The sequence below is a fragment of the Xenopus tropicalis genome, chromosome 5, assembly GCF_000004195.4.
Source record: "Xenopus tropicalis strain Nigerian chromosome 5, UCB_Xtro_10.0, whole genome shotgun sequence".
In the NCBI taxonomy this organism is placed as follows: domain Eukaryota; kingdom Metazoa; phylum Chordata; class Amphibia; order Anura; family Pipidae; genus Xenopus; species Xenopus tropicalis.
The window spans coordinates 53,044,531-53,061,964 of record NC_030681.2 but is presented as its reverse complement, the minus strand read 5'-3'; the positions used below and the strand labels follow the sequence as shown (position 1 = coordinate 53,061,964).

Sequence of the window (17,434 nt, the reverse complement as noted above, 5' to 3'; positions counted from 1 at the left end):
TTTAAAAATTAGAATTATTTGCTTATAATTGAGTCTATGGGAGATGGCCTTCCCATAATTCGGAACTTTCTGGATAATGGGTTTCTGGATAATGGATCCCATACCTGTACCATCATCTCTGGATGTGTTATATAGTAAAACGATAAATAAGAACTCCAAGGTTCTCCCGAATAGTTTAATTTCAGTTATTTATAGTATAACAAAACTTTGCCAAAAAAAATAACAATGCAGAATTTAAAAAAACAAACAATAAAACCTATTAAAGAAACAAAAGAAATTTTGAAATTATGGAACAGTGAGATCAATGGTAAAAATTCTGCTAGTTTTGCTGTGCAGTGCTTGTCTTTGTTTGAGGAATTAACAGTAATGAAACAAAAATGCAATAAATTCACCAAAATCAATTACACACTTGTTTCACACCTATGCTTTTTTAGGAAAGTATGTTAACACAGTGCAGTGCTAGTAGAAGTTCTGTAAGCGACTGTCCTGAGTTCCTGGTATTAACGTGCCGCAGGGGACACTCATTCTGCTATGTATCAGGGAACTGCACATAAATGCCTGGTCAACTTTTAAAGCAAGTTCAGTATGATAGGCAGACCAGTGATGTTGCTCATAGCAGCCAATCAGATGCTTTGCTTTGGTTTTGTAACTGTTGAAATCTAATTGCTGAGTGGTTGCTCTGGGCAACACCACCGGTAATGCTTCGCTCCACTTTTACTTAGTTACTTGAGGGGGGCAATGTGGGACATAACTGTTCAATTAGATTGCATTTGAATCTGACCTGCTTGCCCACAGGCTAACTGAACAGTTATGTCCCATCTGCCCCTCTAAAGTCACTAACTAATTAAGAAGTTATAGATAACATTTTTGCCGAACGAACTATATTACAAATATTTTTTTATTTTGAGCAGTCTATCCATTTTACCAGTTTCTTTTTTACAACAGTTCCTTAAACAAGTAACAAATACATGCAAGCTTGCTAGTTCAGTTCATACATACACAGGCAACATAATTTGCAGCATAATACTTTTTAAGGGTTAAGACCAGATTAAACCTTGTCAAAACCTTATATCTGACACTTGATAACAGCTAACATCACATATTAAATTCATTGCAAAATAGTTTTTAAAAAGTTACATACCTCCACTGACATGAACTTCATACAAAGAGTATCTAGGGGAAGACAGCATTCTCATATCTGGACGAAATTTCTCTGCCAGAGTTTCAATGACATCTTGTGTTGTGGCAGTGCTGGAAACTCTAATACATTTTGTGGCAAAATTTCCAGCAGCTTTATCTTGAAAGTAAAAGCGCATGACTCCATGAAACTCCAGATCCTAATAAATTGAGAGGGAATAAGTTATTTTCTTTCATATGTACTGTTGCTTTTCCAGTGAAGCATTAGGGTGACTATACACAGGCATATTCAAGATGCTGATTTGGGAAATTTTGATTGATTCACCAGCTTATTTGCCCAAAAATTGGCTAGATGTTGATTAGGCAAGTTTTGATTTTCCAGTCAGATCAAGGACCGCATCAGATCAGTGATGTGGTCCTCACTCCAATATCACACAGTTCCATTTTTGTAATCCAGTCGTTGGCCCTAGGGTCAAACGATCAAATAAGCCCAATTTTGCCACATTAGGAGGACATACTGAAGAAAAAAAATTAACTTGTTTGGGGACCTCACTAAACAAGTAGATCTGTGCATGGGCAGCTTTACATTACAGAGACATTTCTGATCAGATCCTTATATGGGCCTATGCAGACCTGCTGGTCAAGGTCCTATGAAATGCACCAACAAGATTTTAAAACTTGCCCCATAGATATCTGGTCAATTTTAGACCAGATATGGTTTGGGCAGGCTGTTACAAGGCCCCAATAAACTGCAGCCTATCTCAGCCCATGTATGGTTTTTTTACCAGCATTGCTCTTTATAAGAAAGGCATCAGTTAAAACACCAAAACATGCCATTAGCCACACTGCCCATGCAGCCCAGTGATTTACATCAATGTTTCAATAGGCAGGTACAAATGTAAATATTAAACACATGCAACTGGGTGGGAGTATGATAAATAAGATATTTGAGAACCGAACTGAGAGGACATGAAGTATGAGCTTCTAACAAAACTAAAAACAAAGCAGTGCTTATAGATTTTGAAAACCCAAATAAAATTTTTTATATAATACTCATTATTATTTTATATAGTGCCAGCAAGTTACACTGTACTTTACAATATCAGCTAACAAACAGGGGTGCTATAATAATTGAACAAACACAGGTTAAAGCATAAAACATTTTTTTTAATGCAAAGCATTTTTCCAATATACATTAATTACAAATGTCTGAACTATCTCTGACATACAATACTGAAACAATAATGCAGTTGTAAGCTCCTCTCCAGTTAAAACTCAACTTCCCAGAATGCCTTGCACATTCTGTGATTAACAGACCTGTAAGAAGTACAAAGTGGTATCCAAGGTTTTAGTTTCTCTCGGCCACTGGCAAAGAGAATCAACAACCTACAGGGTACCATGCTACCTAGGGGAAGAGGGTGACACAGCATTTGCTGTATGATTCCACTGCAAGGGAATCATACAGCAAATGCTGAAAAGGGAATATAAGGTTATTGTATTCAAGAAGAATTGTTTTATATTGTTTTATTTTTTTTTTATATTTTTTGTTTTATATTTTTTTCTGCTAGACCAAAGACTACAGTTACATGGTGGTCAGGATATCACAAAATAAAATAAACAGAACTGGGTCTAAATATAAATACAATTAAAAAAAAGTAAAAATATAAAGTCTTATCTTTAGAAGCAGATGTTTTTCTGGTTGCCACTGTCTCTGTCTCTAGCAACCATAAAGAACTCTCATTTATACTTAACCGATTTAAATGAAAAGGTTATAGGTCAAATATTTCCCTTTTGAAAGAATGGAAAGCAACCACTGGTGGGAAAGGCCAGTCTACACTTATTGTCCCTGAAAGGTCTGCAAAGATCAAAACAGTAAATTAAGCATAGGCTTTGACCTTTGCAAACTTTGCTACAGCAGTGCGTGCGAGAAAATAGGACATTAACCCAGGGGTAGGGTGAGTATGGAAAGTTAAAGGGAAGGGCAAGCAGGTGTTACAAAAAAGTAAACTATATTAGTTCAGCTTTTTAGTAACAATGTTTAGTGTGTTTGGATGTACAGTGCAATGGGTGGGTAAGATCAAGAAAAACTATACATGGAAACAGCACATTATCTCAGCTTTTAACCAAAAACAAGAACATCTTAGCTTAAAAATATTTTAAAAATACTATACTTAGTTATAGAGAACACGTCAGCCAACCTGGCTTACTGTTAGCCAGATCAACTGTGGCAATAGAGGCTGATCATTGAAAATTTGGTCTATGTGTCAGGGACCTGCAAAATGGTCACAATACTTTAATAAGTTTCTAGAGACTATCCAAAACTTCTCACTGACAAAATGATGCCACTGACAAAATGATGCAATATTAAAATGAGTGTGCCTAAACTATGTTGTATGTAAAGCCCCTGAAAGTCCACTTTTTCTTTAAATATATATGTGTGTGTGTATAAAAAAAACAGTAGTATATTTGTGTGCACACACATGCACATACAGCTGGTAATGCACCTCAATGTAATTTATTAAGGTATTTGAGTTTAGTTACATTAGTCCTTAGTAACTTCTCAGAACTCCAGGTTAACTTCCAATATCTTTACCACAGTGGTAAAGTGGTTGTTACAGTTGAGCTGCAGGGCTGGGAGGCAGGGTCGGACTGGGCAAGCAGGACACTGAGAAAAACCCGATGGGCCCCACTGGCCCATGCTTGCTCCCTTTCTCCTTCGATTACAGCATCAGATCCTCTGAAGTTGAGGATGTAGGAAGCAAAAGTTATGCAGTGCACTGACAGCCCTCCAAATGAAACTGTGGAAAAGCCAGATAACCAGATATGTCTCACAAAACTTTACGTATCTGCATGAGATTTTGAGAAATGATGCAAAATCTGATGATCCTTCCCACTGTAATAAAAATTATTAAAGCGGCATGGTTTTGTCTTTTTATTTATGTAAATCAAACAGTAAATGTATTAGAATAAGGCAAAAAAGTCTCCCTAGTATAGCTTGTCAAAACACAGAACAAGTAAGCAAGAATGGTCCAGTGCCTAGGGTGGTACCAGACAAAAATCCAGCCTTGAGGGAAGAAAGGTACACAGACAAGGGGAGAACATACAAACTTCCTGCAGATAGTGCCTTGGCTGGAATCAAACCATAGGGCAAGCGCACATGAAGTGTATCCAGTGCTTCTCTCCACCTGTGGATATAAATCAGGCTGAGAGAAGTGGACCTGCTCTAATCAAAGGCTTTCTATATCTGCACTGAAACATATAGCTTCTACATGCATGCGGCTACATGGAGTGAAGCAGAGATCAGACTGAAAATGCCTGCTTTCCCGTTTTTCAGGCTGATCTCTGCTTTGTGTAGCCACACGTGGGAGGAAGATGTACTTTTCAGTGCAGATAAAGGAAGCCAATATTAAAGGACAAGGAAAGGCAAAGTCACTTGGGGGTGCCAAAATGTTAGGCACCCCCAAGTGACTTTAATCGCTTACCTTGTACCCCGGGCTGGTGCCCGTTAGGAGAAAACAGCACCAGCCCGGGGTACCTGTAGTGAGCGCTTCCTCCTTCCTACTCGCACTGCTGCTGAATGTCCGGGACAGGCGCATGCGCAGTAGAGTAAAAAGTCGACTTCACTGTTAAAGTTCGGCTTTTCACTCTACTGCGCATGCACGCGCAGCGAACAAGGAAGGAGGAAGCGCTGGCAGCTACCCCGGGCTGGTGCTGTTCTCTCTGAACAGGGGCACTAGCCCGGGGTAAAAGGTAGGCTATTGAAGTCACTTGGGGGTGCCTAACATTTTGGCACCCCCAAGTGACTGACTTTCCTTCTCCTTTAAGAACAGATCCACTTTTCTCTGCCTAATTAAAATCCACTAGCACAGAGAAGTGTTGGATACGTTTTGTGTGCCCTTACCACTTGTAAGGATCCCAGCACTACAGGGCACTAAATCTGACTTTTAGGATGTGATCTGTCAACACAAAGATATTAAACAAAATTTTCATGTAGTTCAGCCCTTACACAGAAGACTACTGTAAGATTGACAGATCATGTCCACCAAAAAAAATTAAATAATCTCATCTGTAAATTACACAAAAAAGTCTCACATGACACAACTTTTGAAAGGGAACCCTGCATGCTGGGTGCTAAAATTTGATAGTCCTTTTATTCTCACTGAAATATGCTGGCTGTCTGATGTAGACCCATGACCAGATCCTGTAGGTGAGAAAGTCTGACCCACAAATACTTCTGTGTAGTTCTGCCCTTAGTAACTCCACTGGGGTATGGATTGATATGAGAACAACCTCTGTATGGGTAAAAAAACACAGAGCTACAAGTAGCAGCTACAAAAATAGACAACGCTGATAATTTACTGATAATTGTCTCTACATGTGTTTTAGTAGAGGCATTTCTCAGTATTGTCTGTGACAGGGTATTTTCTGATGTTTAGTAGCTGTGACAAGTAGCTGCTACTAAGTAGCTCCATGTGTCTTCACCCTAAAAGTGCTGCATAACAGGCCACTGATATATAAATAAATGAAACAAATATCACTCTTTTTCTTGTAGGAGGTACTTCATCCATAAAAAACGACAAGCATCCTGTAACACTGTGTTACTACAACTTTTAGGGCGATGGCACACAGGTAGATTTTTCACCCACAGTTAAATCTGGGCTACCGCAGGCAAAACATACATCCAAAGATTCCTTTTTTACTACACAGAGGCCTCCTTTCTCGTGTCCCTTAGGGCAGTGGCACACCGGAATATCAGTTGCCCTCGATAAATCTTCGCTATTGCGGGCGACAAATATCCCGACATGCCATCGCACCGGCAAGAATGTAAATCACCGGTGGGATGGCACACGCATTGCTTCGCATCGTTTCCCGAAGTCGCCCGAAGCTGCCTCCCAAGGAAAGTTTGGAAGACTTTGTGAAACCGAGCGACGGGTATGCCATCCCACCGGTGATTTACATTCTTTGCGGTGGGATGGCATGTCGGGAAGATTAGTCGCCCACAATAGTGTAGCTTTATTGCAGGTGACTTCTCTAAGGGCAGCAGCAGAGGGGGAGATTAGTCGCCCCGCAACCAATCTTCATTGCTGTGGGCGAGTAATCTCCCCGCAATGCATCCCACCGGCTAGAATGTAAATTGCCAGTGGGATAGCTTACGTGACGCTATGATTTCCCTAAGTCGCCCAAAGTTTCCTCTCAATAGCAACTTCGGGAAATAATAGCAACGCATATGCCATCCCAACGGTGATTTACATTCTTGCCGATGGGATGGCATTGCGGGGAAATTTGCCGTCCGCGACAACGAAGATTTGTTGCGGGGCGACTAATTTCCCCGTCTGCCACTGCCCTAAAGGCCCCCATACACGGGCCGATAGAAGCTGCCGATATCGGTCCCTTGGACCGATTCGGCAGCTAATCGGCCCGTGTATGGGCAGAAACGAGCGGCCTGGCCCACCGATATCTGGCCTGAAATTGGCCAGATATCGATCGGCCAGGCTAGAAAATCTCTACGTGCATTTTAGCAAAAGCAATTCTCAGTATGGCAGGGGATTTCCTGGTGTTTCGTAGTGTGACAAGTAGTTGCTACCAAGTAGCTCTGTGTGTCTTCACTCCAAGGGCAATGACACACAGAGGAACTTGTAGCTAGCTACTTGTCAAGGCTACAAAGACAATTATCTGTATCGTCTATTTGTAGCCACAAGAAGTAGCAGCTCTGTGTGTCATTGCCCTAAATATTACACCTGACCTCTGTTGCTGTGCTTACCATGTGTACGTATTCCTATGTTTGACCCCTGTACAGAATTACATACAAAGTATCACTAAATAAAGATACACATACATATGGTTTGCAGTCTCGTATCTTGGAAAGTCCTTGCTGTGACTATATGTACACACACACTGTATAAACAGCAGGTGTGTATGTACAGACATATATACACATAATGACACACGGTATATAACTCCCAACAGGATAACTATATTTTCTTAGCTCTACTAACTCCCTAGCTCCTAACAGGCTACAGCTTTAGTCTGTGTAACTTGTATTGTACAGTTGCCAACTATTCCAAATGCACAGGGCCAATCCCTTTTATTCGTGTCTCAGGAAATGAAGCAGGTTTTTCAAAGCAAAGCAACTCCACGGGCGGTTTTCATTGTTCTTGTGACAGGAATGCAGCTTCCTGCCACTGACTGTTTGCCACAGTTAATAAAAATATGGGACACAAGGATACTGGAACGTTCGTGCCCATATGGCAAGTTATTTATGTGGTGCATTGTGGCATAATTTACACTGTTTATCAACACAGCCACCGGCCCAGAAGCAAATTGCCTATGGAATAGACTTCCACAAACTGGTAAATCTTACAGAATGAGCAGAACCTACGGTCTTGTCTTTAGCGCAACGTGCAGACTGGAATAAGTGACACTGGGCATGTACCAAATGTGAGAGCGCTACCCCATACAGACACCGTGGACTTTCCCACCAGGACACAAATTCGTGCCGCCTGGGAATAGAAATGGGAAATGCACTGAAATCCCGGCGGCCCCATTGTATATGCGCATGGCTGGGCTTTGTCCCCAGAGGCTCCCTGGGGAGGGGCACTCACCTCGGTGGGCTGGCTGATCTCGAACAGGTCGAGCCGGTTGGCGTTCCAGTGGTTAATGATGTCTGCCAGTTTGCGGCGCTCCTCTTCCCGACTCCCCGACATGTTGATCGGCCCTCACACCCGCTTCGTGTTATTGACAGCGCCAAAGTCCAAAGGTGAAGGAAGACGCACAAAGAAAAATAAGCACCGACGGCAATGAAATAATCCTCTAAACACTTGACGCATTAAAAAAAAAAAAAATTATCCCATAATAACTCCTCCTGTTAGAATCTCCCGGGTGAACGTGATCGCCTGAGCTTCCAGTTATCTTCCTTTCTCGTCTCTTCTTTAAAAAATACCGAATCATTTATCTAAAGCAAATTTGCACTGTATTCTTTCAGGATCTACAAAACATACTCAATGTCGCAGTAAAAGGGGTGCGACGGGCCTTCGCAATGTAAAGTATGTAAGAGGAATTCCAGTTCGATCAGGTTCAGCGTTCCAAGTTACTGTCTGCCCAGCTTCCTTATCTCCTTCCCTTCCCTCCCACTGGCCACAAGCTCCTGCCGCCGCTTTACTCCTCCTATTTGCACAAAGCTCTGCGCGCTCCCGCTATGGGCTGCGCGCTCCCGTGCTCAGTGCGCCGGGCAGCTATTGCTGTGGGATTGCGTGCCGTCTGGCCTGTTCATGTCATGCCTGCAAGCGCATAAAGCATCGTGATGCCCACAACGAATCCCCTGCTATCACGTGTCTTACTCGTTCGGGCATCAGGCGGCCCTTTCCACCTCCTGCTTCCTCACATGAGCTGTTGCCGGAGTATCTGCAAGTTGTAGTTCGTCGATTCCAAAAACCCCAAGTGGTTTTCTTGAGATGCCAATTAAAGCGCACACATTGAATTCCATAACTTTACATTTAAGGCACGTTTTGGGGGCATTTTAGGTTGTTACGAAATATGTCATTTCCAAGCAGAACACAGTGTGTCATGAGGAAGACTGTAATGTAATGTAATCCTTTAGTAGCCCACTCGTGAGTCCTCACGCTAGAGAAAGCCCCACTGCAACCTACAGAAACAGCAAGTACATCAGCAGGTGCATCCACACAGGTTTCCCGGAGCTGTGGAATAACTGGAAAGGTTCCGGGAGAGATGAATTAACAGCTCCCCTAGGGGAAATTCTGGGCAGCGCAATTTTCCTGCATGGAGACATTCCAGGCATCTAAACGAGCATTCCAGGCCCTATAGTCAGCTTTCCAGGCTCTGACACCTCACTACAAATAAGAATTACAGGTGCACTAGCAATAATAACTCCAGGCTCCTAACCAGCTAACATCTGTTCTGGAAGGAAACAGCGAACAAGCATTCCAGGTTTCATAAATATTTGGGGGATTCCATCATGCTCACTAACAAGTGTTCTGGCACCAACCAAGTTAATATATAACTAAAATGATTTCCAGGCTCACCTCTAATCATTTCCACCATTGCATTCACATTTCCAGGTACATATTATATGTAATTTGAATACATTTTGAAGTCCTTTAAAGGACAAGGCAACGCAAAATATAATTTTTTACCTAATAAAAGAAACCAAAATTCTAAGCAGCTTTGCAATATACATTTATTACAAGTTTGTAATGGTTTTTGAGTTATTTGTATATATAACTGCTATTAGAAGCAGTGCTTGCCTGTCCTTTTCTATTCTCTCCCCTGGTGGCTCTGACTGTTGAAACATTGTAACCCAAGCCAGCAGACTGACAGGGTCTCACCGCCAACAGGACCCTGCTTACGCATGCGCAGTTTAAGCAGATTTCCTGCTCCCACCAACTGTGCATGCACGAGCAGGGTTCATATCGATGGAGAGACCCAAAGCATGGGACATAACTGTTCAGTTAAGGTGGCCGCACACATGTCGATTTTCAATCTTCCGTGCGACCATCAGTTGCACGAAAGATCGTTCCTACCCTCCACAGACGTTCAGGGTTGAATTGTCAAATATGGAGCTAGAAACAATAGGATTTCTACCTCCTTCTGCTGATTCAGCCCTGAACGTAGATTTTGCTCAGGCGTCTTCAATGGCGCCCAATCAAAATCTTTTAACCCCCCCCCCCCCCCCCGATCAGCAAGTCAACCTATATACGCAGTCTTCTGCGATATCGGTCGCCTCACCGACTTGCCATACACACACCGAATATCTTACGAAACAAGGTTTCGTATGATATTCTCAGTGCGTGTATGGCCAGCTTTAGTTTGTGAGAATGCAGGTCAGATTCAAAAGCAAACTTACTGAGTAGTTATTTCCCATATGCCCCCCCTCAAGTCACTAATTGGTTACTGACTGGTAACAGGTTAGAGAGCTGGAAGGAGAAAGTAATGTTCTGGCTATTATGTTAGACATCCACTCACTCCAGCCTTTATAGATTACATATTTGGCTAATTAACTATATTGAAAATGTTTTTTATTTTGCACAGCCTATCTATTTAACACAGTTTCCATAATTAAATATGGTTACAGAGCTGTCAGCGTATGAGCATTAGTGTCAGGGGGTAATGTGGTGCATGCCATCCTGTCATCCAAAATTTTTTCTCGATACCTGGAATTGATGGCACATACATCATGTAACGTTCCACAAGTTGAAAAATACTACCCGTAAACCACCGCAGGACTTTGGGAGAATTTGGAGAAATCAGGAGAATGCTGCTGGGAGATGGGAGAGAGCCACCAAAATTTGGTAACTCACAAAGAAATTGGGGTGTTGACAGCTCTGTGATTACAGCAGCATTTGGGGAGACCGGAGAAATGTTGTTAGTCACCCTGCGGGGTGTACCACTTTGGAGGCTGTATAATGCAGAAAGGTGACCATTCTGATGCTGAAAGAGTGGAACAATCACTGTGAGCCTTGAGAATGTCCCACACAGCACAATTAAATGTGTATTGGCACCAATGTACTAGTGCAGTTACTGCGCAGACACGGGATGGGCACTGTGTAGGATAGAACCAAATACTTGGGAGTCATTCGGAGCAACTGATGAATGCCTATGCAATGTAGTGAGATAGATGGGAACTGTGCAAAGTATTTGTATAAACATTCCTTTCCATCACTTTTTACAGTCTTGTAGAGTCACAACAGACACTTTACCACCAATGTGTGTTTATGGCAAGTGATGTTTCGGAACTTTGGACTTTGGATCCCCAATAGGGTCTTAAGGGGACATTACGTTATTTCAAGACACTGTTTTGTCCCATCCCCTGTTATAAAATGTGTATCACTGTAACCCCTTTTCCTTATTTAGATGTGTCATTTTTTGCGAGTATGTTTTCAAACTATTTAAGGCATTATGTCTCATTGTTTGGTAATTAAGGGTGGTGTAAGGTGGGCTTTTACCCATCAGTTTCAATACAGCTGTATATGGGCATACTAACCATATTAACACCACTGACCATATTAACACCACTGTCAAAACCTGTCACTTTTTCCTGCGCAATATTGCCAAAATCCGTCCCTTTCTCTCTACTGCAACAGCTAGGCTGCTCATGCATGCTCTCATCTTATCCCGACTGGACTACAGTAACCTGCTACTAATCGGCCTCCCTAACTCCCATCTTTCCCCCCTACAGTCTATATTAAATACTGCTGCCAGAATTCTCCTCCTCTCATCCAGGAGAGTTCAGGCCCTTCCCCTGCTAAAGTCCTTATCGTGGCTTCCAATTAAACAAAGAATATTTTACAAACTCCATCTCTTAACCTTCAAAGCCCTCCATTCGTCTGCTCCTCACTACATCTCTTCTCTTGTGTCTCCGTACGTTCCTGGCCGACTCCTTCGTTTTTGGCAGAACAATCGTTTGGTTGCGCCCCCCACTACAACTGCTGTTTCCCGCCTTAAACCTTTCTGCCTTGCTGCCCCTTATATTTGAAATGCCCTCCCTGATTTCCTCCGGAGAGAATCCTCCCTCAGTCTTTTTAAAATCAAATTAAAAGACTACCTTTTGGAGCACTCGCCCAGCACCTGACCAGGGAACTAGCACTTATATTGTAATGTCACCCACTGTGACCTACAGCACTTATATTTGCCTATTTGTGTCTGTAAGTTCCCCTCCCATATAGATTGTAAGCTCTACAGGGCAGGGACCTCCATCCTCTTGTGTCTTTGACTCTTAACTTATTGCAAATGTATCTTGTATTTATTTGTGCTTATTGTAATACTTTGTATTTATCTATTTTAATACCCCTGTTTATATTAATGTATTCTACTGTACAGCGCTGTGTACATAAGTAGCGCTTTATAAATAAAGTTATACATACATACATTTTTCTCCTTTTAACTTTGTACAATGCCTGAGTTCAAGGTGTGAGCTGGGTTTTTTTTTTGGAATTTACATTCTTACCCAGCACATACTGACAAATAATTTGGTTGCCACCGTTCCTTGTAGTTTTCAGATTAGGCACCTATTTTGTGTGAAGTTTCCTGCTTTTTAAGAAATGTAAAAAGTATTCATAGAATTTGTCATCACAACCTGACTGCCCTCAGTGTGAAGAACCATTTTCGTTGCTTCAGTTGAAAGTTCAGCTCCAAATGTAAAGGGGTGTTCTCTAGCTCTTTTCTATGCAAAAAAGGATGCCCCACTGTCTTTCTATAATGTCCTCTAAAGTGTATGTAAAGAATAATCATGCTTTTTCTTTGGAGAAAAAAACCCTAACCTTGACAGTTTTCCCACATAGTTTCATTGTTTCATCCCTTTAAGAAGCTTAGTTGCATGTCTCTCTGCCCTGTGCAGCCCATTAATCTCTGGAGCCCAAAACTGCTCTGCATACTTAAGGTGAGGCCTTACCACGAGATCTAAAAAGTGGGAGGAATATGTTTTTTATTCCTCAAGCAAGTAGCCTTTTTTATACAAGACGGTGCTTTATTTGCTTTAGTAACCACTGACTGACACTGCCTAGCGTCAGTTTGTGTTCTTTGGCCCACAGAGAATAATGATACCTATTTCTAGCCTGTTAGTATTTTGTAGTAAGCTGCAAGCCAACTGACTTTTTTGTGTTGAATGGCTAATTGGCAATTCGGTTGAATGAGTTAGGCATAAAATATGTAAAGTCTGCAGCACGTATCTTCCCTGCACTTTTGTGTTTGCAACCCTGCACAGAGCCACTAGTGTTCTCCCCAAACACATCACTGAATACAACTTAATGGGTCCACTTAATCTGGACTATAAATGCAAAGCTTCAAAGCAAGATTGGTGGCCACAATGTTTGAGCACTTAACATCCAGTGTTCCTCCTTGTTAAACTGAAATAGATTACTTTTTAAAGTTAGAAAGTGGTTTGAATTGTTTGAAATTAGCTAAAAAGAAAGAAGTGATTGGAAGTTATTTAATAAACATAAAATCCAAATGCCAAAGGACACCTTAAAAATTGTTCATATATGTGCTACAGGCTTCATGCAAAACAGAACAGAATGCATCAAAATTGATGAGGAAACCTACTGAGATTTCTTCTGCATAAGTTAAAGGGGTGGTTCATGTCTGAGTTAACTTTTTGTATGATGCAGAGAGTGATATTCTGAGACAATTTGCAATTGGTCTTCATTTTGTATTTGTAGCTTTTTTATTATTCCAATTTTTGCTCAGCAGCCCTGCAGTGTGGAGTTTCAGCAGCTATCTGGTTGATAGGGTCCAAATTACCTTAGCAACCAGGGGGTGGATTGAATGAGAGACTGATATATAAATAGGAGAGGGCCTGAACAGAAAAATGCATTACATAAAATAACAATAAAACTGTTGCCTCAAAGAGCAATCCTTTTTGGCTGTCGGGGTCAATGACCCCCATTTGAAAGCTGGAAAGAGTTAGAAGAAGACAGCAAATAATTAAAAAACGATAAATAAATAATGAAGACCAAATTAAAAGTTGCTCAGAAGTGGCCATTCTATAACATATTAAAATTAACTTAAAGATGACCCACCCCTTTAACTGGCAACATTTCAGACATGTAAAGGTTAAATGTTTCAGCCACAATGTTTGTTGATTTACATGCAGCATGAGCCAGTATGATGTAGGTTGTGAAAAACTTACAAAGGAGGCAGGTGGGGGGGTCCAGGTGCATAAGTCAAGAGCTTCGGTCAGGGGAGCGGCAGTTCTGTATTAATAAAAAGAGGGATGAACTAAACTGGAAAGCCCACATTCATTTAAAATAATATAACATAAAAAACAGTCTGACGTGTTTTTTCTGCTACCAGGAGCATTTAATCTAATGCTGAACACCATTACAAATATACTATTTAAAACAATAAACTGTTAGCTGCAAAAAGTTTTTGTTGCAGACTTTATAATAAATACTGACTCACAATTGTTATTTTTTTTAATTGAAATTTATGACTTTTCATGATTGTATGAGCTGAAGATATTGCATGTCTTTTTGAGAGCTAAGGTATGTAAATGATGTAATCTTATTTTATTGATGCAAAGGGACAGGAACCCTGTAGATGCTTATTCATTAGTCATTAGTATCTTAATATTCAGGGGTTAATTTGATACCCAAAATATTTTTTGCTGTTGAGCAGTGATGAGTACTGCCACCCAACCAAATAGAATGGCGTTTGACTCCTTTAAAGGGATTCTATAATGATTTTACATTGTACATAATTCACTGTAGTTAAAATGTTATTCTTGACCCCAGTGCCACTCCTGGGGAGTTTTTTATTATTGAGTGCTATTCTGATCTACCACTTTTAGCATTTCTGGTGTCTAGTAGCTATTATTTTGCTACATTTCCATTGTTCTGCTGATTGGCTGCTAAGGGGCAAAGGGAAGGGGAGGGATTTCACTCCAACTTGCAGCACAGCAGTAATGTGGGACTGAAGGTTATCAGAGCACATCATTTTTTTTAGCTGGAATTATTTAACTTCCTCATGGTTTAAGATGCAGTTGTACAGGTATAGGACCCATTATCCAGAATGCTCGGGACCAAGGGTATTCTGGATAAGGGGTCTTTCTGTAATTTGGATCTCCATACCTTTAGTCTACTAAACATTCAATAAAACATGAATTAAACCCAACAGGATTGTTTTGCATCCAATAATGATTATTTATATCTTAGCTGGGATCAAATACAAGGTACTGTTTCATTATTACAGAGAAAAAAGAAATCAGTTTTAAAATTCTGAATTATTTGATTAAAATGGAGTCTATGAGAGACGGGTTTCCGTAATTTGAAGCTTTCTCTACCTTTCTGCAATGCAAAAGACTGAGAATATCATCTCCAGTGAAACCTCAAATTTACATCCCCTGATTTTAAGTTTTCCTGCATTTTGCACCATTATTTTCTGGTCCCCTGAAAAATGTAAAATGGGGGTTCTACTGTACTTTGACTCACATGCCTTTATTGTTAGGCGGTCTGCCTTTAATGAGACACTAGTCTAAAGATGCCTTTAATTGGCCATATTCAGAATACACTGATTAATATACTCTCAACCAGATTTTATATCTTCACATCTTATAATTGTACTTTAATTTTACTTCATTATTTATCTATTTATTAGCCATTATTTATTATATATTTATATTTCTCCCACAACTGTAACTACTTTTTGGGTTCTTTAAACACAGAAATGTGCTTCAATGACATTTTTGCTATCATATTGTCTCCAAAATATTAGTATTAGCAGTGTAGTATCAAGGCAATAAACTTCAAATCAAATGTAATGTAATGTAGTACCCTCCTCTGTATCTCTTTAAAGGAGAAGGAAAGGTAAAAACTAAGTAAGCTTTATCAGAAAGGTCTATGTAAATTGCAGTCATAAGCAATCACAGAAAAGCTGCAGTCCTCTATCAAAAAAAACCACAGAATTTCTTGTATCCTTCTTTGGAAAATTGTTCTTCGGTATCAGACTTCCTCTCTCAGAAAAATCCTTCATTACCGGGCCAGAGTCTACGGAGTTCTCTCATCTATCCCTTCTCCTGCTCCCACCTCCCATAAGAATTTATAAAACTCACTGCCCCCTCCCTTAGGAATGTGTGATCTAAGCTACCAACGGCTAGAGCTGCAGCAAAAAGCTACAAAGACCAATCTAAAATGTCAGCTGCAATCTGCAAACGGAGGGAGCTTCTAGGAATCTTTACTCAGGTATGGTAAAGCTTACTGCAGAATACATATAGTGTTCTAGGTGGCACTAATGTGGCGAATCTATTGGCAGTAAAATGCCAAAATGACTTCCCTTCTCCTTTAAAGGAGAAGGAAAAGCAAAGTCACGTGGGGGTGCCAAAATGTTACGCACCCAAAGTGACTTAAATCGCCTACCTTTTACCCCGAGCTAGTGCCCCTGTTCGGAGAGAGCAGCACCAGCCCGGGGTAGCTGCAGCGCTTCCTGCTTCGCTCGTGCGCACATGGAAAAGCCTAACTTTAACAGAGAAGTCGGCTTTTCACTCTAATGCACATGCGCCTGTCCTGGGAATTTGCCGGCAAAACGAAGCAGGAAGGAGAAAGCGCTCACTACAGGTACCCCAGGCTGGTGCTGTTTTCTCCTAACAGGGGCACCAGCCCGGGGTACAAGGTAAGCCTAACATTTTGGCACCCCCAAGTCAAAGACTTAGCCTTTCCTTGTCCTTTAAGGCAAACCTAAATGGCTGTTTTATGAAATCAGCATATTTACTGTATCTGTTAGCCACTAGTGTCCAACACCTGGAGGTCTCTTTTAATTTTTATATAGTTTAATAATACATAAAAAATAATTTGTAAGTGATATTATTACTTTAATATCAGTGAGAATTTTCCAGCACTAACACAATCACCTGGTCTAAGCATTTACAATAATTGCCTGCGGAGAGCTATTTGTGGGTGTTTTGTAACCCACCCATAAGCAAGAAATCAGGACAAAATGTCCTGTGTGCTATTGACATAGAGTAGACTTCTTAGGCTAGTGCAGTAGCACCAGGGCCGGAACTAGGGATAGGCAGAAGCGGCACCTGCCTAGGGTGCAACAGTGAAGGGGTGCTAGGCAGGTACCTCTGTTGCCACCCCTAGCCCGGGACCTCTTACCCTCACCGCTGATTTCCTGGTCGCTCCCTCCTCTGCACGGCGTCTGCGCACTTTAGTGCTGCTCTCCCCACTCAATGGTGTTCATATGTGCGTTCGTGCGCGGTGGGGAACGAGGAAGCAGCGATGGGGCGAGGTGACGGCTGTCACAGTGTTTAGCATTTCTGCCTTACCGCACTAGGGGGTCCTGAATTTTATTGCAGACACTGTTAACATAAAGTTTATGTTTTTTATCCTTTGTGTGTTTCCTTAAGGCTAATGTCCCACCGGCAGTTCACATTACTTCCGGTGGGAAGCAAATAATAACAATATAATACTTTAGGGCTTATTTTATGTCCCCCTGTTAGTGAGAAAATATTTTTTCCCCACAATGCGGGGGGGGGGCAAACTACCCTCCCCTGCACCTGCTCACACATTTTCAGGGAGTAGACTGGCAATAGAGAAAGCAGGCCCACTCTCTCAGAGGCCCCCACACAACGGTCACAATGGTCGCTTCCTTTACATTTATTACACTGGTAATAACTGTTTAAATGTGTTAAAATTGGGATTATGAGTTTTATGGTGAGATTTTGTATACCTTCAGAATAATCTTTCTTTTAAAGGAGAAGGAAAGGCTAATAAATAGTTAAGCTGCAGGCATACCTTCAGTTCTCTCAATAGTGCCCTTAAGTCTCCCCATATTTCTCCCGTTCAGATGA

General features: G+C 41.2%; 1 protein-coding gene across 12 annotated transcripts in view; it reads right to left on the bottom strand.

Annotated features, from left to right (window-relative positions):
* afdn (afadin, adherens junction formation factor) overlaps nt 1-8,840 on the bottom strand; it is a 102,299-nt gene extending 93,459 nt beyond the window's left edge. For 4 of the 12 annotated variants that reach the window (XM_031902298.1, XM_031902296.1, XM_031902294.1 and 1 more), the window contains exons 1-2: nt 7,740-8,838; nt 1,142-1,337 (exon numbers count right to left, since the gene is read on the bottom strand). In XM_031902298.1, the coding sequence (XP_031758158.1) occupies nt 1,142-1,337; nt 7,740-7,841 (298 nt within the window). In that variant the 5' untranslated portion in view covers nt 7,842-8,838. Of the gene's footprint in view, nt 1-1,141; nt 1,338-7,739 lie in introns of all 12 variants that reach the window. The other 8 variants (XM_031902292.1, XM_031902299.1, XM_031902302.1 and 5 more) reach the window with 3 other exon arrangements.
* Nucleotides 8,841-17,434: the final 8,594 nt, after the last annotated feature.